General features: G+C 43.6%; 1 protein-coding gene and 1 long non-coding RNA gene across 4 annotated transcripts in view; both read left to right on the plus strand.

Moving 5' to 3' along the window:
• The window catches only part of LOC101936295 (serpin B4-like), a 30884-nt gene extending 11509 nt beyond the window's left edge, over positions 1–19375 (plus strand). The window contains exons 2-9 of one of the 3 annotated variants that reach the window (XM_065584849.1): positions 5326–5385; positions 8193–8375; positions 10012–10134; positions 10794–10937; positions 13038–13155; positions 13939–14081; positions 16259–16414; positions 17493–19375. In XM_065584849.1, coding sequence (XP_065440921.1) covers positions 5326–5385; positions 8193–8375; positions 10012–10134; positions 10794–10937; positions 13038–13155; positions 13939–14081; positions 16259–16414; positions 17493–17894 — 1329 coding nt within the window. In that variant the 3' untranslated portion in view covers positions 17895–19375. Of the gene's footprint in view, positions 1–5267; positions 5386–8189; positions 8376–10011; positions 10135–10793; positions 10938–13037; positions 13156–13938; positions 14082–16258; positions 16415–17492 lie in introns of those variants that run through there. The other 2 variants (XM_024102826.2, XM_024102827.2) reach the window with 2 other exon arrangements.
• The window catches only part of LOC135981608 (uncharacterized), a 278320-nt gene that overhangs the window by 178209 nt on the left and 72894 nt on the right, over positions 1–27217 (plus strand). The gene's annotated exons all lie outside the window — the stretch shown is intronic.

The following is a 27217-nucleotide window of genomic DNA, read 5'->3' on the forward strand; positions in this document are numbered from 1 at the left end:
TCAGCTTGAAAATTTATTAATTTCATTATTTAGTCTACATAGTTAATAAAAGTAAATGAATAACATGACAGTGTTGACATTGTTATTGTTTTCACTTTGCACAACATAGCATGGATCTTAAAATAAATCACATACATTATACACAATACCCTGTCACTTCCGTCCTTCATTCTTTCATATCAAAATCTACTACATTTTATTCTACCTTTATAATATCCAATTATTGTTATTAATAAAATTTATAAAATTTGCCAAATTTGCATGGTGCCAAGTATCGGGGGTAGCCGTGTTAGTCTGTATCCACAAAAACAACAAGGAGTCCGCCAGCAACTACACACCACACCACAGAAACACTAACCCAGGAACCAATCCCTGTAGCAAACCTCGTTGCCTTCTCTCTGTCCCCATATCTACTCTGGCAACACCATCAGAGGACCCAACCACATCAGCCACACCATCAAGGGCTCATTCACCTGCACGTCTACTAATGTGATATATGCTATCATGTGCCAGCAATGCCCCTCTGCCATGTACATTGGCCAAATTGGACAGTCCCTACGTAAAAGAATAAATGGACACAAATCGGACATCAAGAATGGTAACATACAAAAGCCAGTAGGTGAACACTTCAATCTCCCTGGACAGTCTATAACAGATTTAAAAGTCACTGTTCTTGAACAAAAAAACTTCAGAAACAGACTTCCAAGAGAAACAGCAGAACTAAAATTCATTTGCAAATTTAACACCATTAATTTGGGCTTGAATAGGGACTGGGAGGGGCTGGCTCATTACAGAAGCAGCTTTGCCTCTCCTGGAATTGACACCCCCTCATCTATTATTGGGAGTGGACCACATCCACCCTGATTGAATTGGCCCTGTCAACACTGGTTCTCCACTTGTGAGGTAACTCCCTTCTCTTCATGTGTCACTATAGCGCCCATTTCACCTTGTGGCTCTTTGAATCCTACCCCGCCCGCTGCCCCCTGGCCAAACCCAGATTGCGCCCTCTCCCCCCTCCACACCCAAAACCGGTCTGCTTCCCTTCCCCAGCCAAACCCAATCCTCCCAGACAGTGACTGAACCCTGTCTGATTCGTCTGCTCCCCTTGCACTCCTGAGCCAAACCTGAACCCCCACTGACCGAACCCAGTCTGCTTCACTTCCCTTCCCTTCCCTTCCCTTCCCTATCAAACGTGATTCCCTCTCTGATTGAACCCAGTCTGCTTCCCTTCCCCACCTAACCCGATACCCCACTGACTCCACCCGGTCTGCTCCCTTCCCCACCAAACCCAATCCCCCAGTATGACGGAGTATCAGCCATTCTAATTTTATAAACACAACAAGGAGTCCGGTGGCACCTTAAAGACTAACAGATTTATTTGGGCATAAGCTTTTGTGGTAAAAAGCCCTGTGAAAAAATGCTTCTTCAGATGCATAGAGTGAAAGTTACAGATGCAAGCATTACCTGATACTAATATCCAAACCCAAACCAAACAAACCCCCGGCAATTCCATCCTGTGGAACCGTACTGACTCCCATCTGGCTCATCAACTGCACGACAACTCCAAGAAGGCACCACAGCAGGCTTTTTTTTTCAGCTGAAAAACCAAAATATTTTAGATTTTGGGCTACGACATAAAATCAACATTTTCTGCACAAAGCAGGCATTTTTTGTAAAATCTTTTAGTCAATGTCACAGCCTCAGTCAACATCCCTCTGGGGTTAGACTACTTGATACCCCTTCTTGGAAGTGACCTCAGCCCGATGGCCACTGCTGAACCCCCACAAGCAAGCTCACCCTCTCCACAGCTCCACCCTCCCCTTGGGGACTCTGGTTTACAGTTTAACCCTTCTTGGAACCCTTGAGGAAGCCAATAAGACACTTTGCAGAGGGCCCTAAACCAGTCCTGTATTGCCAACCCCCAGGGCTCAAAAACCATGTGTCTGTCCCGCACCCCAATGAGATTTAAGGGGAGGGGATTATATTGTATTTTTTGTATCTGTCTTTTGATTTTTGACCTCCCATTCTCCATATCCTGTGTGTGTGTGAGTGAGAGAGAGAGACAATGAAATAGCATTGCCAACACTCCCATATTTATTAAGGCGATTTTCGCCCCTGCTGCAAGAACTCTCACTCCCACATCTGCCTGTCCACTGTTCCCCACCCCACATCAATTGTGCTTCACCCCCAGCTTCACCTCTGCTCTATCTGCAGCTCCTGGGGCTCTTCACTACTCTCTCCCTGGAAAGGGGGCGGGTTCATCAGGTCCTCCTTCTAGGCTAGGGGCAGCTCCAGGGACTCTGCATCCCCTGTTGCCCCTTCCCAGGCCAGGTGTTACCGGGAGAGGGGAGGAGCAGAGGAGTCATCCCCATTGCTCACGGGGGACGGGGAGCCACCCCGAGCTGCAAGGCTCTTTCCTCCCTTCTCCCTCCTCTGAGAATGGCATCAGATCCTGAGGAGAGGGGGAAGTGAGCTCTGCCTGTCTCATGCAGCAGCTCTGCTTCCCCGCTCTTCTCCCAAGAAGAGCTGACATTCCCCAGGAAGCTGGAGCTTCTTATGATGTTATCACCAGACTGGCTGCAACCCCAGCCCAACTCTTGTGAATCAGGGGGATATTGCAAGCAGGGCCGCCGAGAGCGCGTTCGGGCCCCAATGAAAAAAAATTTTGCCCCCCCCCCCAGCAAGGGCGGACCGGCTAAACAGGGCTGATGAGAGGGCAGGGAAGCCGGGCCCCGGGCCCCCTTCCGGACCGCCAGGCCCTGGTAATTTGTACTGGCTTCCCCCCTGTCTGGTCGGCCCTGATTGCGAGAGTTGGCAGCACTGCCAATCACACTTTCTTTTCAACAGCACAAGCAAGGTACACGGTACACCTCCATGCAAAATACAGGACACTTGTATGTCATTCCCTGCCTCAGTTTCCTCACCACTCTGGAATGTACCCACTCCTGCATGTCACTCCACCAGCACAGGGGTCTCTTTCTGTTCTGGTTGACGAGGGAAAGCGCGTGCTGCTGTAAGCAGTCCTGGTCTTTTGATAACTTGCAGTCCCCTCTACTGTGGAAAACCTTGTGGTCAGCCTGAAATCATTCCCTCAGGAGATCAAGATCACACGTCATGTGGACTGTGGTTGGTTACCACCCACCTGGAGTCCTGACTCAAGAAACAGGCTCTAACTAGGCTATTGCCCCGCCAGCCCCAGTGTTCTGACTAATTGTAGATCATCTTGAAGGATAATCAAACTCAGAGGCACACCCACAAGCATCCACCCTCCTTTTCACAATTAGTATGGTGAAAGAAGGACAGCAAGACATCCATGAAATAGTCCCCAAAGTTCTCTTGCCTCCAGATTAAATAAACAAATGCTGAGTCCCTGTGTCACCTGGGAAAACAAAATATCTGGTGCCTCCTTTCTTTCAGAGGGAAATAGCACAATTCCAATAACCTTCTCCTCAGGATTTAAACAAAATCTCTAGGTTCTATGTCCTTCAGAGAAGAGATATGGGAAAAGTTCCACACAATATTTAATAAAGTCTCCAATTTTTTCTTCCTTCATAGAAAAGGCAGAAGGAAATTCCAAACAGACCTTAAACAAATGAATGAGCATCTTAGAAAAAGCCCCTCTGTGGCCCATCAGTTTCATACTGATAGCTAGCCAAGGTCAGATCCCAGAAGCTAACTTCCTCTTCCTGTTACCTGCCCCAGCCTGGCTCCCTGGGAGGCCAGTCAGCTCCAGCTGTTTCTTGACTCCCTGCATCAAACCCTATCCTGGAGTTTCCTGACCCAGCTACTCTTCTGACCTTCCTGAGCCCCAGACGGGTAGCAAATTATTCTTGTTACACAAGAATCTTTATTATTTGCATAGCAGGGTCCTCCATTTTGTTAGAAATAGTTTAAAAAGTAAATACCCCATTGTGAAAGAGTGATTATATATTTATATCACTTTATATATATATAAAATTTTGCAAAAATATAAATTTCTTCAAAACATAACACAGTTCTAGAGTTTTGATGAAATTGGACAAGTCCTTCAAACAACAGTAAGAAGTGCAGCAGCTTAAATAGCTCAACTGGCAGAGTCCACACCTCAAAATGGATGCTGAAAATTGGAATATGTTCAGAAAAGAACTACAAGAATATTTTGAGGTCTGGAGGACATACCACATTATGAGACACTTAAGGTCAACCTGATTAGTTTATCCAAGAAAAGGTTTAGAGTTGACTTGATCACAGCCTACATCTACCTACATGGGTAACACTCTCCATCACGGCATCTTTAAATTAAGACTGGTGGTTTTTCTGAATGATATGCTATACATAGAAGTTATGGGCTTGATGAAGAATTTAATGGGGGAGGTTCTTTGGCCTATGATCAGTGTTTCCCATATGGTGGGTCCTGACCCACCAGTGGGTCATGGAAGGTTACAGATCGGTTATCATGTCCAGGGCCAGAATTGGCCTACACAAACATATATGTCTCCCTGCACAGCCAGTTTGGAGGGGAAGCCCTGGGGGAGGGCGCAGGCTTGGAGAGCAAGCCCGCCCCTTACTCACCCCACAGCAGCTGGGGCAGGCTTTCTTTCCAAATCCTGTCTCTGGTGGGGCTTCCCTCAACACCAGGCTGGGACTAGGGTTTTGGAGCCAGGCAGAGGGTGCACATATGTAATAATGGATTACAAAATACAAAAAAAAAAAAAAGGTAAAGAAAATGCAGCTGGTGGGTCGCCTGGTGCAATGTTTGGGAACCACTGAGCTAGATGATCATAATGGTCCCATGTGGCCATAAAACTGATAAATCTGTTATCCAGTCCCATGTCTTGTCAGATCTCTCAGCTACGAAATAAAACACCACTAGATTATCCTATCTCTGTTCTGAGATTATTTATGCGATTGGTGAAAGTATAAAATTAAGGTCCCAATCCTACAAAAATTTAAGCACATATACAACTTTATTCATGTGAATTCAATGGGCCTTCTCATGTGATTAAAGTTATTCACATTCACTTTTCCCTAGCTGCACTCCGTCCATTAGTCATGGCTACGGTGGCTCTATGGCAGTGGAGAAGGATTCACAAGGGGCTGAATACACCAGATTTAGGGCAGATTTGTGTTGGAGGATCATTGAAAATATACAGCAGAGGTAACCTCTGACAAATTGTGTCTTATCTTTCCAGGAGTATAAGAATGATAATTATATTTTATGACTAACAAAAATATCCTGTGGATTGCATTCTAATTAGTTATGCAAGATACCTTTAAGAAATCGTACACCTAATAATTTCGACATCTGATAATGCTAGCGGGCATTGCAAATGCTTTATATTCCAGTACCTTGCAAGACACCACACCAAACATCTAGCAAGTTTCAAACTTCTTCTCTACAGCCAGGTAAGCATTTTTCTATGTAAATTTACAGTTTTAGTTACTGTTATGATTTGTGAAGGGAATTTTTGTAAGTCCTTTTGCTATACCCAGTCCATTTTAGGATTGCACAGATTAGTCCAGCTGTCCAGAATTTTACATCCCCAGTGGAGCGTGTGCCAATGGTGCAAGGCTGGGGCTCAGGAATCTATTCCTGACTCTGCCATTATATTCCAGTGTGACTGTGGGCAAGGCACTTTGGCAGAATTTTCAGATGTGGGTGTCTAAAGGTAATAATTTTAACCCAGATTTACGTACCTAAATAAACAGCATGCTTTTCAGAAGTACTGAGGCCCACACATCCTGTTGGTTTAAGGTAAGTTGATGCATTTATATCAGTGTAAGAGCAAAATTTGGCTGGCAGAATTCACATAAGATGTTGCAGGTGTCACCACTTCCCAAAGCATATCACATTGCTACATAAAACCATCAACTCTTGTGAAATCTGCAATTTGCCAGGTTATGATTAGGAAAAAAAATTCTCAGCAATCTTCTTACTTTTTCCATAACAAAGCATGTTGTACTAACAATAATACACAAACTTTTCTTCTCAATTTCAGACATCAGTAAATCTGTGTATATTTTTTAAAAAAGTGTGAGATGGAAACAAAATATTTGAAGTAAGAAAATCATATAATGAAGGACTGGAAGAGAACTGAACAGGTCATCTAGTCCAGTCTCCTGCCCCGAGGCAGAACTAAGTATTATCTAGGTCATCTAGGGTGACCAGACAGCAAGTGTGAAAAATCGGGACAGGGGCTAGGGGGTAATTGGAGCCTATATAAGAAAAAGACCCAAAAATCGGGACTGTCCCTATAAAATCGGGACATCTGGTCACCCTAAGGTCATCCCTGATAGGTGTTTGTTTAACCCGTTCTTAAAAACTCAGTGATGGGGTGTCAGTCCATGATTTGTTCCACCTTGCGTGATGCTGGGAGAACTTTCCCAGACCCGAAGAAGAGCTCTGTGTGGCTCAAAAGCCTGTCTCGCTCACCAACAGAAGTTGGTCCAATAAAAGATATTACCTTGCCCACCTTGTCTCTCTAATATCCTTCAGTTAGGAAATTTTTCCTAATGTTAAATCTAAATCTCCCTTGCTGCCATTTAAGTCCATTACTTCTTGTCCTGTCCTCAGTGGCTAAAGAGAACAATTTATCACTCTCCTCCTTATAACCATCTTTTACGTACTTGAAGATTGTGATCATGTCCCTCCTCAGTATTCTCTTCTCCACATTAAACAACCCAACTTTTTCGATCTTCCCTCACAGATCATGTTTTCTAGATGTTTAATCTTTTTTTTTTCTCTTCTCTGGGCTTTCTCCAATTTGTCCATATCTTTTCCAAAGTGTGGTGCTCAGAACTGGACAAAATATTCCACTTGGGGCCTTATGAGTGTTGAGTAGAGTGGAAAAATTATTTCTCATGTCTTTCTTACAAAATGAAAGGTGATGTTGTATAACACAATTTCAGAGGAAGAGTGGATTAGAATTTGGAAAGGGAAAACCATTACATCATCCACTTGTGTAGTGAAGAAGAAAGGGGGACTCACATTCAAGTCCCTGCTCCAATGACTATTTAATTTATACAAAGTGGAACAGCTTCAGTGGGAGAGACTCACTCCAGTGTACCTGATAGCCTAGTCTTTATGGCAATCTCCTGATTGGTGAGAGATTCAAATTGAACTCTCTGTTCCAAACCAGGGAGAGGGGAGAATTGAACCTGGGTCTCCCACATTCAGGTGAATGCCCTAACCTTCAGGTAGAAGGGAGAGCACCACAACCTATATACTGGGCTAAAGCTATAGGGGGCAAGGAGGACACCACCAACCACTTAACGAATCCAACCTGAAAATCTTTTTTTGGCCCAAACTCTGGCAAATTTATGTCAAATTCACAAATAGTTTCAGGTCAACCAGGATTACATTTTTTAGCAGATAAACTATTTGTCAGAAAAACTTCACCCGCTTCTTTTTTTATCAATTTGTGAAAGTCTTGAAATAGCTACCTGGAAGATATCAAGGGTGTCCCTTTTCCGAGTTAATGGAGATGGATTAGAGTATAATCTTCCTCTCAGTCAATCTCAATTAGAAAATGTATTGCACTAGATAGACGTTCACACATCTTACACAGTGTATATTTCTTTTATAATAGAATAAGCTGATTCAGTCATATCTTACCATATATTAATCAAATCGTTTTCTACACATTGTCTGTTGCTGTTACCTAGACAGCAGGGGTCAAATTAGGCTCTCATTCACACCTGTGTATATCTGGATTAACTCCTCCAAAGTTACTCTTGATATATCTGGGTGCAAAAGAGAGTCTAATGTGGCCCTGATCAAATACAAACAGAAATTGGAGCATCCAAGAATCCCTCTCAGGAAGCCTGATTTTGAACTCATACTGCAGTAAATCATGAGTAACTCCCCTGAAGTCAGATGGGGAGATGCATCAGCGTTTTTCATTGCTCTAAGAAACTGTGTTGTTAGAAGATTTTACTCATTGTAGCGTTGTACATTAGCCGTAGAAGTGGAAGAAAAAGGATAGTTTCAATTTCCTGAGTGGAGAATTAGAGATGAGGCAGTTTTCTTAATGAGAATTCTCTTTTTAAAAGTCTATATTGCAATCTTCCCAAAACTTATGCCCATGCCCACCCTGAGGCTAGACATGTGTGTATAACTAGCAAGAAAGCCACTGAAACCTTCGGATGCAGTAAGAGGTTGAGAAAAGAGACTTTTGAACTCTATTGATTTGGTTTATTTTTTTCCTCAGCAGCTTTTCATTTTCACAATGAGCTCTGTCAGTGAAGCAACTACAAAATTTGCCCTTGACTTTTTCAAAGAACTGAACAAAGATCGTCCATCTGACAATATCATCTATTCTCCTTTGAGTATCTCAGCTGCCCTGGGCATGGTCCTTTTGGGGGCCAGAAGTAATACTGCCACCCAGATAGAAATGGTAGGCAATAATAAGTCATTTGTTTTATTCCTTCATATTTGTTCAACAATGGCAGACCATTCCCACGTGCAATGTCACCTGAGCTCCTCAAGGCTCTTCTTTTAACGCAGAGCATTTTCCTTTTCCATGTGTAATATATCCTGCACAAGTAGCAATTGCCCTAGTTAAGGTCTCAAAGGCACTTTTATATTGAATGGAATTAAACTTTATGGAGTTGAAAAGGTGCCTGGCAGAAGCTGCAGGCTGAGAACATTATTATAAACTGGAAATAACATTTCCAGTCCAAGAGCAAGAGGTTTTCCCCCTCAAGCCCTGATCCTGCAAACTGCTCCATTCATGAGTGTCATTACGTACATGAGTAGTGCATAATAGTACTTGGGTGTGTTATTGTTTGTGAGATATGGCCTATGGGGCAGCTTCACTTACCTTCTGCCTAGGCTGGTCTAATTTGGCCCATAGAAATGTTTCCAACCTCTCACGTTCACTTTAGACATACATTTCTGTTGTAACGTTATTGTGCACTGCCTGGTGTCTCTGATTTTAAAGGCATTTTAATTTATTTTGTTTTGGTGACATTTTTGTGTTCTGCATTGTACCAAAAGAGAGATACGTAGAGTAAATGGTTATTTCAGAAATGTGTGTATCTCAGATGCAGGGTCCTTTTTAGTTGCTTACTATGAACGTGCTGAGCATCAGATTTACTTGTGCTGAAGTGTCACAATTTTGGGTCATAGTTATAAAAAAATAAATTGAACATCTAGTTTGGCAAAAGTATTAACTTATTTCTGATCCTATGAGCCTGTGGGAGTCACCTTTTTTGATTGGAAAATTATTTGTACTGCTCAAGCTTGGATTGCACAGGAGTTAGTACTAATCAAGAATCATGTATCATCAGCCTTTGAATAAATCAACTGTCATCATTTGAGCTTTGAGATGGATATTTTGCTTTGAAGGCTAGAAGTGTGACCCAATACAGTTAGCAGATGTAAAGGGATCTGCAGACGAGAGGAATGAAATTTAAAAAAACCACACAGGTTCCAATGATGCCGGCACAGAAGTCAATGGCAAAACTCATGTCCCCTTAAATATGGGCAGCAACTAATTCTATATTTGACAAACAAACACTGCATTTGTTGGAATTAAACCTAGCAAACTATGAAAGCATTTCCATTGATCTTCAGATTGTTCCTTTCATTTAGGTTTTGTAAAAAATAAGCTTTTATCCAAGTCCCAATCCTGTGATAGGATCCACTATTGCAGATCCCTGCATGCCTGCAGAACCCTACTGAATTTATTGCCCGATTGCAGCACAGTGTAAAAAGATCTAACAAGCTGAATATTATGGGCAGAAATAGGAAGTGATTACCAAAATCATAGAAATATAGCTCTCCTTTCTAGTGATTTTGAGTAGTATTCATCAAATGGCTTGCTGATTTTGATGTCAGTGGCTGAACTGGAGCATCTAGTGATAAAAGTTGAGAACACTTGTCTTTTAAAAGCGTGATGTCCATCTCCAGTAGAAAGGACAGTAGGTAAGACAGACAACTGAATTTTCTGTGACAAGTTTAATTTCACAGATTGTCATAAGTAATTCAATACAGTGTATGACTGTTGCAATGTTACATTTCTACTTCAGGCACTTCACTTCCTTGAATTTGCAGAACATGAAAATCCAGGAACAGGAAGCTCTTCTGAAGCAACAAGAAGTGATGACAATTCAGAGAGAAGTCACAGACGACCTCTTCATCCCGGACTGCTGGTATCTTAGAACAAATGTTGGAGTTGGAGAAACTTTGGGGAATTTGAATGAAAATTCAAAATTGTCAGATTTGAATTATAACATAAAAATGGGGGGGGGGGAGGAATGTTGTGACGGTGGGTGACAGAAGAATAGGGAGAAGGATAAAAATGTATACAAGATAGCAAAAAGTAAGGTTTAGGGGTTTTTATTGAAAATATTGTACAATTATATGCTTGATTTGTGGATGCAATAGTCATAACGTCATTTACATGTGATGAGTTCAGTTTGCATCTTGTTATTTTAACAAACTTCTACCATGGTTGTGAGCACATTTGCATGTATAAATCAGACATACAGAAAGCATTGGAAATTCTTCTACCCTGAACATTTTTCATTGTTCAACAAATTTTCACGTGTGGTGCTCCATAAGTAACGAGTGGAACATCCCGAAAGAGCCATGAATTACTTAGTCCTTATAACAGGGCTTTTGCGCCACAGATCTGCACTGTCAGGAACAAGAACAAGTCAGAGAAGGCAAAGCTAGTTTAGTTATTGAATCTGAATGGTTTAATAGGAGAACAATTATTAAAAACAAAACAACAAAAAATAACCAGTGTCTGTCACTCCCAGCCTTCTTCAGTCAGAAATAAACTACAGCAACTTTGTGTTATTTGAAGGTTCCTGATGATCAGTGTGATATACCCGGAGGGATTCATTCCCAGTTTCATGACATCTTCTCAGCAATCAACAAACCTACCACTTCTTACGAGCTGGCTATTGCCAACAGACTGTATGGAGAAAAGACATTCAATTTTCTTCAGGTGAGTTGCATTGGGATTCACATTAATGGCCTGTGACATTGTAGGACAGATAGAGATGAACAACATGGGCTTAGTTCAGTTGAGGTCCCATTTCCTGCTGACTTGATAGGAGGTGTGTCCACTTAGACAAGGGGTGGAGTTGATCCCCTGGAGGTACTGAATAGTAGGGCAGAACAGCCAATCATCTTAAAATAAATCATGTGGTTCCAGAATAGAATGTTTAAGATAACTTTAAAGCCTTAGTTACAGGCTCTGCTCATTTCCCTCTGGTCACAGGAGCATTGGAACCTGGTCACAGGAGCATTGTAATTAGGTGTGTTGAACAGCATTGAAAGTATAATTTCTAAGTGTTTGATATCACTATTTGTATTTTGGCAGGGCCAGGGTCTCATTGGACTAGACACTGTACAAAATATAATAAAGAGACAATGTTATGTAAGCCTGTCCCTCAAAAGCTGTTTTATACAGTACACTGTTACCCATGTTTTTCTTCAGCTTTGTAACTATTAAATTACTTCCATCTATCAACAGCAAAATAAAGTTCAAAGGGTGGCTATAATAAAAAAAAAACTATTTAATCGTGGCACCAGCTTACACAACAGATACATATTTGGAGTTATATCTGCTTATTTGACTGACAAAGTTAAGATTTAATGCTTTCTATTCTTGTTAGCACTCTAGAATAACACAGTGATGGGAAAGTGAGCTAGAATTATTCTGGCTCATGCATCTTCAATAGAATTACTAACTATGTTCTGGGATGAATTATTCCTCCAGAAAGTTTCATGCTACCTTTTTAACCAGTTAATTTCATGTTATTTACAAGGTCTCACCATTTGATTTGTGTGAAATTTCATACACCCAAAAACTGCTCACAAATCATCTTTCAAAATTTACTTCTAGTTTTAAATTTCTTGTGGATTGCAGTAATCTTTAGTTATCTTGGCTGATGGGAAAAAGAAACATTGAGACAGTGCTTCAAAGACATTCATGAATTACTTATAAATATATAGTCAGTGACACATAGGTTAGACAGGGACAGAAGTGGCCAGAGACATCTATATCTCTAGGATAAATTCAGAGTTCTACAGGTAGAACCCTGAATTTAACAGAAAGACCTATAGTGGGTCCTGTTCCACCAGTTTCTCCTGGTTTGCAATCCACCCAGAACGGAAATTAAAATTGAGAGACCTAAGCACTGGCTGCTGCAAGAGGAGGCAGCTTTATCAGATCTGGATCACCCACAGAGTCGGCGCCTATGAGCAGGATTCCAACCAAAACATGCCAACATCCCACTGGACTATAGCTAGTGCATTTCCCCCCACGACCCCTCAGCCGTATCTTTTGGAGCTGTAGTTTAGGCATTGTCGGCAGGGCCGGATTTACACCTTATGCGTTCCTAGGCACAGCATCTTCAGTGCTCCCCCTGCCTACAGCTGACCTCTGTGTTGCACAAAATTTTAGAGAGGTAAGGTGCCCCTAGTACTCTGGTGCTCCTAGGCATGTGCCTAATTGAAAATCTGGCCCTGATTTTCGGGGTCTCCGGGCTTTTCGGTGTGCACAGTTTTGTGTGACTCAGATCCCTCTCGGATGTCCACATGCACTTGGGCGCCGGTCTGAGTCTCGATGGCTCCGGCTTCCACTGTCAGGGGTTTCATCTGCTCCTGGGCTGGAGCCAACAAGGAGCATCCTTCCTCCCCGGAAGTCAGCACAGACTGAACTGGGGTGCTCCCTTTTATACTAGTGCTGCATCTGGAGCATGCCCAGTAGGGATGTGGGGGCATGGCTTCCTCAGCCCACGGTGAAGAGTTAACTCTTCCCCATCCAGTGCAAGGTGAGTTCATCCCGTCACAGACTGTTTTATCCAAACTCTCCAAACCTATCAAGCCCTTTGCCTATGCTATACCCAACTGGTCCAGTTCATTCTGCTAGTCCACCCTATCTTTAGGATATACAAAAACACTTTTGCAGTGTTGCAGAACTAAAAAACAGGAACATTTTATTTTATTTAGCACACAGTCTAAAAAAAAAAAGAGAGAGAGAGAGAGAGAGAGACCTGTTTTCTGATGTATTGTTCTGACATTCTCTCTTATCATACAGCAATACCTATCCTGCCTACAAAAGTTATACCAGGCAGAATTGGAACCAGTTGATTTTCAGAATGCTGCAGAGGAAACCAGAGAACAGATAAATTTGTGGGTTGAATCCTTTACAAATGGTAAGGACAGGTCAGCCATTGGCTGCTATTACTTGATATTTAATCGCTTAAAGTGTACAAGGTGCTTAAGAACCTGGAGGAGAAAAATGTTTCCTCATAATTGGAGCATGCCCAGTATGGGGCTGCAGTGGCAGCTCTCCACACTTTGACCACTTGAGTGATGTAGAGCTAGATCATTAATTCCCACAGAGAAAACATATTTGAGGAGAACAGAGTAGCCAGCAAACTCTGGACTCTAGTACAACACACATTGAAATCAATAGGAATTCTTCTGACAACTTCAGTGGGTGCTGGATGAGACCACCTGTGTGTTTGACTGCATGGAGTTTAAGGAACTATCAAATCAGATGCAAGAGGTATTGGGGGCAAGTAGTGAGGACCTTCTGAAAGTACCTTGATTTATGAGCTCCTCTACAGATAAGGTAAAAGACAGCGCCCAACTTAAAATTTGACCTGGAGCCAAGACTAGACAGGAGAAATAAAGAATAAAATGGCCATTTTAGGAGACATCTACTCTCCATTGTACACTTGAGGCACATCAGTGGGTCAGTTTCGGGAAAATCATGGTAACACTGCTTGGGTTCCACTAGTTCTGTGAATAGATAGAGGAGTTCAGCTTCTCAGGGCTGTCAGTCAAACATTTTTCATGTGTGTCCAGTATTACATATATATTCTTACACCCAGGTACATACAAGCACTAAACATCAATGTTATTACAACAGATAACTGGAACTAGATTTACTGATCTGCCAAAACAAACTAATTTTCCTCCCTTTCTTTAAGGTAAAATCAAGGATCTCTTTGCCCCACACACTCTTTCTGCTCAGACTATGTTAGTTCTCGTGAATGCTGTCTACTTCAAAGGGAAATGGGAAGTGGAATTTAAGAAAGAAAATACAGAAGAAAGACCTTTTCAGATTAACGAGGTAGATTACAGAAGTACACATCACATAATTGCGCCTATTACTTCACATGCTTGGCAGACTATGAAGCACACTGGGATCTGCTCTGGGGGTGGAGAGGGATTTTTTCCCAAAGCTTCTGCTAGGAGAGTGCATCATGCCTGACACAGGTACAATGCCTCACAAAGCCACCTGGGGCACAGGGGAAGCCAATGTATAAGAAGCTGCAACATCTGCCCCCTCTGTGGCCTGTCAGCTCTTCCAACAGGAATGGAAGTGTTCAGGACATAGCCCCGCTTTCTCCCCATCATAGGCACCAAGTTCCTCTCTACTCCCCTCTGCTTGATCCCTTCTCTGCCCGAGGCCTGCCCCCACTCGACCTCTTCCTGCAAGCCCCCACCCCTGCCCCACTTCTTTCCGTCCTTGCTCTGTCCCATCCCCCCCGACCCCAACCCTTCCCCCAAGGCCCCAGCCCACCTCTTCCTATCCCTCTCCTGAGCATGCCCCATCCCTGCCCCTTCCCCTCCCTCCCAGAGGCTCCTGCATACTGCAAACAGCTGTTCCATAGCATGCTCAGAGGGAGGGGGAGGAGTTGATCAGTGGCAGGGGCGCCTCTATGTTTTTTGCCGCCCCAAGTATGGCAGTCAGGTGGCCTTCAGCGGTGTGCCTGCAGGTGGTCCGCTGGTCACATGGATTTGGCGGCTTTTCTGTGGGTGATCCGCCAGTCCCACGCCTTCGGCGTACCTGCCGCCGAATTGCCGCCGAAGCCGCGGGACCGGCCTGACTGACTGCCTACCTACCGACCGACATGCCGCCCCCCACAGCTTGCCATCCCAGGCACGCACTTGCTGCGCTGGTGCCTGGAGCCGCCCCTGATCATTGGGGCTGACCGTGGCTCGGAGGTGCTGGGGAGAAGGAGGGAGGTGGCTGCTGGTGGGTGCTAAGCACTTGCTAATTTTTTTCCATGTATGCTCCAGCCCAGGAGCTCCCATGGCATCAGTGCCTGTGCTCCCCATCCCCTTTGGGGTTGCTGGTGCAGTTAGGTTCACTACCCTTGTATAGTTTTGCACTCAGAAGAGCAAAGACTGACAGGCCCCTGAGCAGAGGCCTACCATAAAGATGCATCTTGTACCTTCCCCCACTACGTACCTAGTTTGGAGCAGTCCACAGTCTGGTATCTAATAATTTTCTACATAGACTTTTAACTGGTTTGCTTGTATTCAGACCTACAATGAGTTGTTTTGCTGCCCTGTTTACAATGACTGCCCCCAAGAGATCCATTTAGTCTGTGTTCAGTTTCCATATTCTGTCACCAGATTGATCTCCCACCTCATTTTCTCATTAAGTTTAAATATTGAAAGGGGGAGTTTGTTTTAGTTTACATTCTGTACACTGTCTCTGTGCTATTCCACCACATGTTGTGTGGGCAATGAATGTAATATAGTCAGCTTCGTATTTGCTTCAATTCAGTTTCACCTTCTGTTTGCCAACCTATTTTTGCTACATGGTGCTAATGTGTGACTATGTTGCGAGGAAAACATTTGTTTAGCTAAAGGAAAATTATTCTTAGTGGAATTTGTTTCCATTACATTGTTTTGTGGATGACTGTTGCTTTTAGGTTTTGTAAATTTCTGGGTCAATTTGACCTGAGAACATGCTATTATATTGAAATTTAAATTAAATGAAAGATGAAAACCTGTAGTTTTAATGCCCTTAACATGGTTCTCAAGCCGGACAACCAAACTGTGATGCACACTATCAGTGGCAACTTCTGAAATTGTTGGTCCTAGGAAATAGCATTAACTGTTCTTCTAAACCTTCTATTCATCTTGGGGTGGGTGCGCCTGCGTGCAGGCACAGGGAGATGATAAATGGTATTTCAGCTTTTAAGGGGCAGGGGAGAAGCAGCATCGTAGAATCCTGGATGATGGGAATGGGCTTTATGGGGTTTCCTAGTCTCCATGTTCCCATACCTCACACTGACTCCTTTCCCTAGATGCAGAGAGGGAGAAAAAACTGTTGTGAGATGTTTGAAGAGGTTCAAGAGGACTTTATACATTTCTTTAGGAGGTGCTAATCTGGCCCTAAACAACTACAGCAGCATTTAGGTCCAAGTGCAGATGTAATACAAGGAAAAACATTTAAATACAAGAGGATACATTGTATGTATTTCATTTGTTACTAATTGTCATTGCTTTCAGACTACAAGCATACCTGTGCAGATGATGTACCATAAGGGCAAGTATAAAATAGCTACAATAGAGGAACATAATTGTCAGGTGCTTGAACTCCCGTACAAGGATGGTGACCTGAGTATGTATATACTGCTGCCAAAAGACTACACGGGTCTAACACAGGTAAAGTTACCTATGATGAGATGATAACCTTATAATCAGAATATGAACATGGCAATGTCTTGTGTATCTCTCATCACCTGAACAGACAGTATAGGAGACAATTACATTTCCTCATCCTTGTTGCAGAGTATGCAGCACGTTGAATAGTAAATCTGAAGGCAGGCTGCTTATGCTGTTCCTGTGTCTATTGAATTTCCAGAAAACAAACAATTAGCCAGCCATTTTATTGTCCAAGTAGGGCACGGTGACAATGTAATTAATAGCTAATTGCTACATTTTTGTATTATCAACCTCTCTAAACAGTTAATACCCACACAGACTAGTCTAAAAAAGAATGAATAATAAATGCAAACAATATAAGTAACACATTGGCAGATCCACAGAGGCTGTCTGCCACATATTGCTGCCAGACTTAACATTTGATCCAGCTCCCTAACCCTTCTCCCATACAATTCAATTGCAAAACACCCATTGACTTCACTGGTGCAGGATCAAGTCCTTTAGCTTTAATGGTAGAGGTCTGAGCACTGAAGTTAAAAGTTGCACCATTGACTCCCACTGGTGACCCAGCATTGTGGTCATTATATTTACATTGATTATAGAATCTTGTTTTCTTTTTTCCAAACACTGGGCAAACACTTATTTGGAAATCTTTAGGGTACAGCTACAGGGAGATAAAAGCCCTGTGGGCTGAGAGGCTAAAAAGTGCTGTGCAGACATTGAGGCTCAGTCTGGAGTCTAAGCTCCGGGACACTGAGGGTGGAGGGTCCCAGGGCTTGGGCTAGAGCCTGAGCCCAAATGTCCACACAGCAATTTTTCAGCCCTGGAACCTGAGCCTTGTGATCCTGAGTCAGCAGACATGGGCCAACCCGGTTTTGTTTTTTTTATTCCCTTTGTAGACATACCCATAGTGAACTTCATGCTTCTGACCTCAGTAGCATTCTAAGAATCATGCCTGCCATGGTTACCACAGTGTGAATGAAAGTCACTTTTCCAACCTTCTCACACAGTTCCATGTCTTGTTGATTTTGATGCGTAACCACAAGATTCTGATTCCCGTGTATCTTTATATCTGTAGCTGGAAGAGGAACTTACCTCTGAGAAATTAACAACTTGGATCAGCCCCTATTATATGAAAGAAGATGAAGTGGCGGTGTCTCTTCCTCAGTTCAAAATTGAGACAGTAGCTCAACTCAACCAATATTTAGAAGCTTTAGGAATAACTGATGTGTTTAGCCATGGATCAGATTTATCTGGAATAGCAGAAGCAGGTGGCCTGTCTGTTAGTGAAGCTGTCCATAAAGCTTATATAGAGGTCAATGAAGAGGGCACTGAGGCAGCTGCTGCAACTGGAATTGGCATAGGTGTGACCTCAGTCAGACCACAAGTAGAGTTTGTGGCTGATCACCCTTTCCTCTTCTTTATCAGACACCAGGAAACTGAATGCATTCTCTTCTATGGTAGATTCTCTTCCCCTTAAGAAAATTTCTAATTAACATGAATGAGATTCTGGACCACGGAACCATGATATGGAAAATACAATGGAAATGTTTATTTTCTTCGTTTTTCTCTTTTCCTTCCACTGTATCTAGCCAGTGACTCCATAGTTATATACTCATAGCAGGACTCATGTGACATTCTTTTGATGAACGAGTCCTACATTGTCTGTTTCTCTCCCTCACAAGCTTGCTTCTGGTTCCTACTTAAAGAATGTCCCGTTCTCTCAGCACCTGAGGAAGGGCACCTCTGCTAAGTCCCAGCTCAATAGGAATCACCTTGAACCAGAGCTTTGAAAATTACTAGTGAAGTAAAGAGCTATGAATTTTCTTAATCATCCTGAACTGAATGGATATCGACACAAACATTGACCAAACACTTGCAGTGGAGAACCTGGCCCAGAGTTACAGCAATGTAATGGTGAAGAATCAGGCTCATTGTTCTCAGCCATTGTTATTGCCCTTCTGTCACCTGTACTCACAGCGAGTTGTGCTTACTTCATAAGGAATCCTGCTGAAGTGAGTAGGACTACTGTGGAGGAAGGCACTGCTCAATGTGATGTGGAGCAGAGGGAGAAGGGAGAGCTGCAAAACAGAGTCTGATTTCTTAGTACTTGAATATAAAGTTAACACTGTACACGGATACAAACTCCTACAGACAGGGTGTGAATTAGGGATGCTGTGGGAACTTTGTACTTCCTGACACCTGCATTGATAATTAACACAAATGTTGCTGTGACCCAAGAACCTCTTAATACCAACTGGCAAGGGGGTGCAGAGGATTCCAGGTTCTCCTGACTCTCGAGCAAAAGAATGTCACGTGAGGCCAGAAATAAGAGTCGGTGTTGAACTATTCATCAATATTGTTATGAAATGTATGTAAGAATACTATGTAAGGAGTGATGTATGTATACGGAACATATGTTCTTAAAGTCTGTCTGAGGGTTGGTCACCAGCAAAGGTAAAAAACAGGTTTTTTGTCAGACAAGAGGTGTTTAGCCATCTGTTTATTTAGATGTAAACTGAATGTTGTCTCATTCACAATGGGTCTCCTATCACCAGTCTGAACTGAATGCAAATGAAGGATTGTGAGAACTTCAGAATGGAACTAAAAGGAAGAAAAGAGCAGGGAGGGAGAACCTTATCTTGAGGTGCACCTCAAAGGTTTGTTCTACTATATTTGGGGGGCAAAGAAGATACCCAGGCATCGCTCAGCTAGGAAGTAAATGGACAGCAGATTTGCATCATGAAAGTGGGATCTCAGCCAGGCTGGGCTGAAAACACTGGAGAGAACTTTGGGTGAGAGAAGCTTCTTTATCAGCAGGTCAACCTGTTAGTTAAGTTTAGTTAGTCTATAGAAAGAGCGTTATTTTGCTTTATATGTAACCATTTGATTCCAATATTCTTGCTCACTATTACTTGAATCTCTAGTCTTTAATAAACGTATTCTTGTTTTCACTATAAACACTATCTAAGTGCTGTGAAGTAAAGTGATGATCCTGAGTTGAATCTTACAAGTGTGACAAAGTTCCTCCTCTATCTTGGTGGGTCCTGCGCTTATTGGCAGATTTTCTTGCCTCAGAGATTCACCATGTGGGTTGGGGAACAGCCCAGAGACCTTCCCCTCTGGAAGAACCCACACTCCAGGTCAATTGGGAGGTTTGGGGGGAACCCCGGTCTGACCTCTACTCCGGGTTCCAGCCCAGGGCCCTGTGGATTGCAGCTGTCTATAGTGCCTCCTGTAACAGCTACATGACAGCTACAACTCCCTGGGCTACTTCCCCATGGCCTCCTCCAAACACCTTCCTTAGTCTCACCACAGGACCTTCCTCCTGGTGTCTGATAACATTTGTGCTCCTCAGTCCTCCAGCAGCCCACCCTCTCATTCTCAGCTCCTTGCACCTCTTGCTCCCAGCTCCTCACACTCACACCACAATCTGAAGTGAGTTCCTTTTTAAAGCCCAGGTGCCCTGATTAGCCTGCCTTAATTGATTCTAGCAGCTTCTTCTTAATTGACTCCAGGTGTCCTAATTAGCCTGCCTGCCTTAACTGATTCTAGCAGGTTCCTGATTACTCTAGTGCAGCCCCTGCTCTGGTCGCTCAGGGAACAAAAAACTACTCATCCAGTGACCAGTATATTTGCCCTCTACCAGACTCCTGTACCCCACTGGTCTAGGTCTGTCACACAAGCTAGTGTGTAATGTTTCTTTGGGAACGGCAGGCCCGGTAATTCTGTGAGTGTTCAGTGGATCAGGGACTGGACACTGCAGGGAACGCTCTGAGGACTTGAGGGTTGATGTGTGTCCGTCACTACTTGTGCAGAGAGAACAAGGCCTGAGGGATTCTGGAGGGCAGTGCTTGTATAGCCAGAGGCTGTTGGTTTCAGGGAGCTGATCCACAGCAGGCACAGACATGGCTGCTTCAGACTAAGGGCAGGTGGTGGTGAGGTGCCTCAGAACCTGGGTACCCCTGGGGAGCGTCACAGTTGCATTAGCAGTTTTTAAAATCATTTAATTGGTTATAATTTAACTAAGTCCAGTTGTTTGCCACCAACTGTGAGACTATTGTAACAGGAAACTTGTGATCTTCCAAATTTCATATAGCAATTTCCTGTCAGTTGTTTAGAGTTTAACATGAAATTAGAAAAATTTGTAGACTTGTCAAAAATCTAAATTGTAATTAACCAATTGTCTTCCAAAAGGGCAACTGGGGAAAATAACTGTCTTTCTGCAGAGTTCTCGAGATCGTAATTTTATGGCTTTTCTTTGGGGAAGTATTATAGATGTATTTTGCTTTTGACCTTTTAATTTGCACAATTGCAATGCATCTATACAGCTGTCAAGTCAAGCACTCAATAAATCACAACATATTTTTTTCATTTTCAGTAGTAGGGAAATAAGCCAAACAGAAGTTGAAGACATACCTGTGTGCATTCACGTAAGACAGAAGCAGCAAGTGTATAACATACTACTAGTGGTCACATGAGGATAGACAGTTCATAGACCCCTGTTCCAGACTGTACTTGGCCATGCACATATGTCCCACTGATTGCAATGGGACTCAAGCATGTGCTTAGCATTTGTTTAAGTGCTGTTCTGAATACGGATGCACTCCTTGGCCGTAACATACATCTTCTTCTAATCATTCTTAAGTGGACAAGTGAGTACAAATAATACAGATTGATATTTTGGCAATTCTACTCAGTTTCATTTTTCAGTTTTATACTCCCTTGGTTCCTGACCATAAATGTTTAGTCTTAAAACATTGTTTCTGTAATATACCAATATAATCTACCTAGACCAGTGTTTAGATAAATTATGTTCCCTGAGAAATGATTAAAAGAAAGAAGCTCTAATCTACAAGGTACTGAGCGTTTCTCGTATATGAGGTGAGAAACAAGGAAGTAGCCTCCTGTCCATAAATTAGGGCTTGTAGCAATCCGCATGGAACTGGGAGGGAAGAGTTTGGAGCCAGCAACAGGAAGCCAGTCTGTGTGCACTTGGCTGGAAATGTTGCTGCAGTTGCAGCATTGTGTAAAAGTTGCACTCACTGCAGGTGCACCCTTGTGGCTGGGTGTTGTGTAGCAGCTCATCATGTAGCACCCCTTGCTGACAGCTGCTACAGCCTTGGGGTAGCATCTTTTCTCATGACTTGGCCTTCCTGCCAGGTCTCTTTAGAGTCTCTCTCCTGCCAGGGTTTCAGTGCCCTACACAATACTGGTCATTGATCTGCCATCTTCCTCCCCTCCCAGACTCCACTTCCACTCTACTCTTCTATCAGACTAGCAGCCCCAGAGCTTCTCACTGGAGTTTGTTAATCCAACTCAAAAGCAAACCACAGATTTCAGGGAAAGCAGCGTCAGGCCCTTTTCCTGCCTTGAACTTTTAAACCACCCTGTGTTCACCACCCTCCCACCCCAGCTCTCCATTCTTCTGCAGAGTGCTGACTTTTGGGGACTACCCTCCTTAAGTCTTGCCCTGTTTGGATCCTCAACTCCAGTCCCTCCCAAGGACTTCTGCCTGTGGGGTGGCCTTCTCTCAGGCCCACTTCAAGATTCCCCTTCAACCTGCTCCCCCTTCCATCCAACTCCCTCCTGAACTTCCTCCATGCTCTACTATCCAGACTACAGGTTTCTTCCCCTTTTTCTTTCTTCCTAAAGCCCTTTTCTACTCTGGGCTTCCTCCCTTTATAAAAAGCACCCACATCCTCCACCAGCTGAGACTCATCTTTAACTGGTCCTGGCCTGCAGTCCAAGTGCCATCACCTGTGTGTATTGATCTCTCAGGCCCAGATTAACCATTTCATCACCTGTGTGTGGTAAACACCACTGCTCTCTTCAAAAAGAGCAGTTTAGTTTTAGCATCATGGAGTCTTCTCATCTTATTGCCCTGCACATGGTACATGAAACATGGTGGCAATGATCAGTCTAGAAAGAGACAATAAGGAAGAGTGTGTGATTAACAGGCCTATAAAGCAGCACCTAGAAAGAGAGGAAACATGCAGCATGCAGGTAGTCAGAACAGCAGAAAGGTTGCCAGCCAGGATCTGACAAACCTGCAAAGAACAGGCATCATTACACCCATAGAAACTAGCACGAAGTGGATAAGCCACCTAGTCATGTTGAGAAAACCAACAGGTAAACTGAGGATCTGCATGGACCCCAAACCATTGAAAACAAGTCACTAGCCATTCCCAATGACCAAGGACATCCTATGTGATGTATCCAGGGCAAATGTCAAGAATGGGTTCTGGTGTACTGAGCTAGATGAGCCAGCCAGCACCTGACAACCTGTGTCACCTTTTGGCAGGTGCTGTGGGTACAAAAGCTTATGGGCATCAGCTTGGCCCCAGAAGTGTTCCACTGTAAATTGAACTGGGCACCTCAAGAATATAGTTGACAACATTCGTATTGCAGAGGAAGGAGATATCAAGGAAGAGGCAATCCAAATCCCCGATACTAAGCTATGGCAACAGGTGCCAGGAGCACAATATTAGGCTGAATACAGACAGGCTGAAAATGAGAAGAACTGAGATTCTCTACTCCAGGGATTTGACTTCTGAGGGATTTGGTGGCACACAGAGAGATGTTTTGAATGCCACTAAGGAAATGCTCAGACCAAAGGGAGTCCAGCACTTTATAGGGATGGCCAACGATTTTTCCAGATTCTGTTCCAACCTGTTAGAAGCCTTTTGATCCTCTGAGACCATTAACATATAATGATGCACCCTGGGAATGATCAGAGACCCAAATTCAGGCTGTGATGCTGGCAAACCAGAGGCCAGTTCTTGCCAACGCTTTAGCCCTCAGCTGAGCACTGAGAAATTCCTTATTGGAAACCAGACCAGCTCACCTGTGTGTTAATATGGTTAAGATGGATATTAGACTTATAACATGTGTTTAGCCTTTATAAAATGCTTGTAAGTTGCTGAATGTATTAATCCTACTTATAATGTCTGTTTTCCATGCTGTAAGGAAATACTTAAGTATTTGCTATACAGTTGTAAAATGTTTGTTCTGAAATTCTAACTCACCAAACAAGAAAAAAAAAAGTTACCTAGTGCAAAATGCTAAATCCCTATGAAAGGTTTTATCTCTTGCCCAACAGGAGGGGCTATCCTGAAACTAAATGAGCCAGTGTGAGACATCAGAGTACAAAGACTTTGCTAATTGCCTCTGCACACCCATGAAGAGGCTACATGCAAAAGGGCTCATCCTATCAGCTTGAATTCCGGAAGAAGGAAAAAAGTATTTTTTTTTAATGGAGATATCCCATCTCCTAGAACTGGAAGGGACCTTGAAAGGTCATTGAGTCCAGCCCCCTGCCTTCACTAGCAGGACTAAGTACTGATTTTGCCCCAGATCCCCAAGTGGCCCCCTCAAGGATTGAACTCACAACCCTGGCTTTAACCTCTCATTTCTCTTCTTAGTTAATACTTCTTTAGTTAATTACTAGGATTGGTGTTTATCTTTGCTGAAAGATCTAAAGATCTAAAGTACAAATTGACCTGGGGTAAGTGACTGGTCTCTCGGGACTGGGCACAACCTGAATATTTTGTAATCTGTGGGGTATAGCAACCATCTGCCACATAATCCAGTTTGCCTTGGTGGCAAGATAGATCGGAATGTCTAAGAGGACTGCCTGTGACTCCATGGTAAGACTGTTAACAGAGATTTAGGAATTCACATTTGTTAGTGGGTTTGTGAAATCTAATTATAGAACATCCAACCAGTTTGGCATCTCGGTCCTGCTTCTTGACAGTCTGCCCTGAGGTTGGCACACATGGTTGTGAACCACTCCAGACAGTGTGACACAGGCATTTGAAAGAGTAAAGTAAGCCACCAGTCCTAAAGTACTAAAACCCCATGGAATAGCTAGTGCTGCAACATGATGCCTCAGAAGGAGGTCTATGAGCAGCACGGATACAAAACCCATCGCATCTGCTACTACAACCCTGACAGATACAGAAAGGGGATATGCTCAGATGGAAAAGGAGCAACTTGCTGTGCTCTTAGGAAAGAAACAATTCCATCAGTTCACTTTTGGGCACAATGTAAGATGTGCAGCTGGATCAGAAGCCAGTAGAAATTAGCATAAAGAAGCCACTTCTGAGTGCACCAAAATCTACAATGCCTGTTATTGAGACTGCACCACGGTGATGTGAGGATAAGGCACTGCCCAGGAAAGGGTCTACTGGTGGCAGATGTACTCTGGAAAGTAAGCTTTGCCTAGTGTAACATAAATGGCTCTGTGGAATAGAAAATAGGATTAATGAATATGCCACAATACCTTTGCATCTCTGATGGGAGGCTCCAGGAAGTCCAACAAAGCACCAAGAGGATGGCATGCTCCAGACAGTAAAACAATTCATACTTCAGAACTGGCCAGATTGCAAGGAGTAAGTGCCATAGGAGGTTACCTGATATTACCACATGAGGGATGAGCTGAATATGCATGATAGGATTTTGAAAGAAGGGTGGAAGACATTCCTCACCATCAGTGATAACACAAAGAAGAAGTGGGGGACTGGTTTTAAGACCAACACACTTGAAGGAATATGAAACCTAACAGGCCACAAGGGGCTCGTGGAAATGGTCACAGCTCCCTAGTGGGTTATGTACTAGTAACCTGTGGCCCCAGCAAGTAAACAGAAAAGTCAGGCCATAGGCATTTCAGATTTGGCACTCCAATTAAATGCATACTGCCAGTGGTACAGTAACATTTTTAGTAGTGGGGCTGCTGAAAGCCAGTCCCTTTACCTGTCTGCCTCCCACCCCTGAGGCTGGGAGCAGGGCTGTGTCTCCAGGATGGGGGGACCCGGACAGAGGTAGGAGGGCCAAGGCCACAGCAGGGGGCAGGCGTGGGGCCAGGATCCTGGGCAGGGGCCGGCAGCTGGGGCCCCACATGTGAGGCCAAGATCAGAGACCCGGCTGTGGAGCTGGGCATGGGGCCAGTGGCCAGGGACTGGGGCCGGCAGCTGGGGCCCCAGGAGCAGAGCCCCAGCATGGGAACAGGAGTGGGGTGGGCCCTGGGACCAGAGGCCTGGAACGAGGGTGAGACGAGGGGTTGGGGAGCAGAGTGTGGGCGGAGAGCATAGGCATGGGAAACACCCCTAGGTTTTATGCACGGAACCCCACAGCACCCCATAGCACCCCCCACTTCCCACATCTGTGCATACTGTTGACATTGATGTCCCAGTACTTCTGTACCTCAAGTGTAAAATGGGGAGAAGATCACCTCACTGTGACGTTGTGATATCATTAACATTTGGGACGCACTCAGCTGCTACTGTGATGAGCGCCACAGAAAAGCTCATAAGGAAATTAATAATTCTGTCTTCAGTGCTGTGTTTGAATGATGTGCAGTAAATAAAGGTGGGGGGGCACATATTTAATGCAGAAACATAATAGCTGCTCATTTACTTAGTGCTGTCCATCCTGTGCACTGAATGAGGCAGCAGACCTGTGGAAAAATGTTAGTGTAATTACAGGTTTCAGAGTAGCAGCCATGTTAGTCTGTATCCGCAAAAAGAACAGGAGTCCTTGTGGCACCTTAGAGACTAACAAATTTATTAGAGCATAAGCTTTCAAGGGCTACAGACCACTTCTTCGGATGCATATAGAATGGAACATATATTGAGGAGATATATATATATACACACATACAGAGAGCATGAACAGGTGGGAGTTGTCTTACCAACTCTGAGAGGCCAATTAAGTAAGAAAAAAAAAACTTTTGAAGTGATAATCAAGCTAGCCCAGTACAGACAGTTTGATAAGAAGTGTGAGAATACTTACAAGGGGAGAGAGATTCAATGTTTGTAATGGCTCAGCCATTCCCAGTCCCTATTCAATCCTGAGTTGATTGTATCTAGTTTGCATATCAATTCCAGCTCAGCAGTCTCTTGTTGGAGTCTGTTTTTGAAGTTTTTCTGTTGTAAGATAGCCACCCGCAGGTCTGTCATTGAATGGCCAGACAGGTTAAAGTGTTCTCCCACTGGTTTTTGAGTATTATGATTCCTGATGTCAGATTTGTGTCCATAATTCTTTTGCGGAGAGACTGTCCAGTTTGGCCAATGTACATGGCAGAGGGGCATTGCTGGCATATGATGGCATATATCACATTGGTAGATGTGCAGGTGAACGAGCCCCTGATGGCGTGGCTGATGTGATTAGGTCCTATGATGATGTCACTTGAATAGATATGTGGACAGAGTTGGCATCGGGCTTTGTTACAAGGATAGGTTCCTGGGTCAGTGTTTTTGTTCAGTGATGTGTGGTTGCTGGTGAGTATTTGCTTTAGGTTGGGGGGTTGTCTGTAAGCGAGGACAGGTCTGTCTCCCAAGATCTGTGAGAGTAAAGGATCATCTTTCAGGATAGGTTGTAGATCTCTGATGATGCGCTGGAGAGGTTTTAGTTGGGGGCTGAAGGTGACAGCTATTGGTCTGTTATTTTCTTTGTTGGGCTTGTCTTGTAGGAGGTGACTTCTGGGTACTCGTCTGGCTCTGTCAATCTGTTTTTTCACTTCAGCAGGTGGGTATTATAGTTTTAAGAATCCTTGATAGAGATCTTGTAGGTGCTTGTCTCTATCTGAAGGATTGGAGCAAATGCGGTTATATCTTAGAGCTTGGCTGTAGACAATGGATCGTGTGGTGTGTCCTGGATGGAAGCTGGAGGCATGTAGGTATGTGTAGCGGTCAGTAGGTTTCCGGTATAGGGTGGTGTTTATGTGACCATCGCTTATTAGCACAGTAGTGTCCAGGAAATGGACCGTTTGTGTGGATTGATCTAGGCTGAGGTTGATGGTGG

The sequence above is a fragment of the Chrysemys picta genome, chromosome 2 (genome assembly GCF_011386835.1).
Source record: "Chrysemys picta bellii isolate R12L10 chromosome 2, ASM1138683v2, whole genome shotgun sequence".
Classification (NCBI taxonomy): domain Eukaryota; kingdom Metazoa; phylum Chordata; order Testudines; family Emydidae; genus Chrysemys; species Chrysemys picta.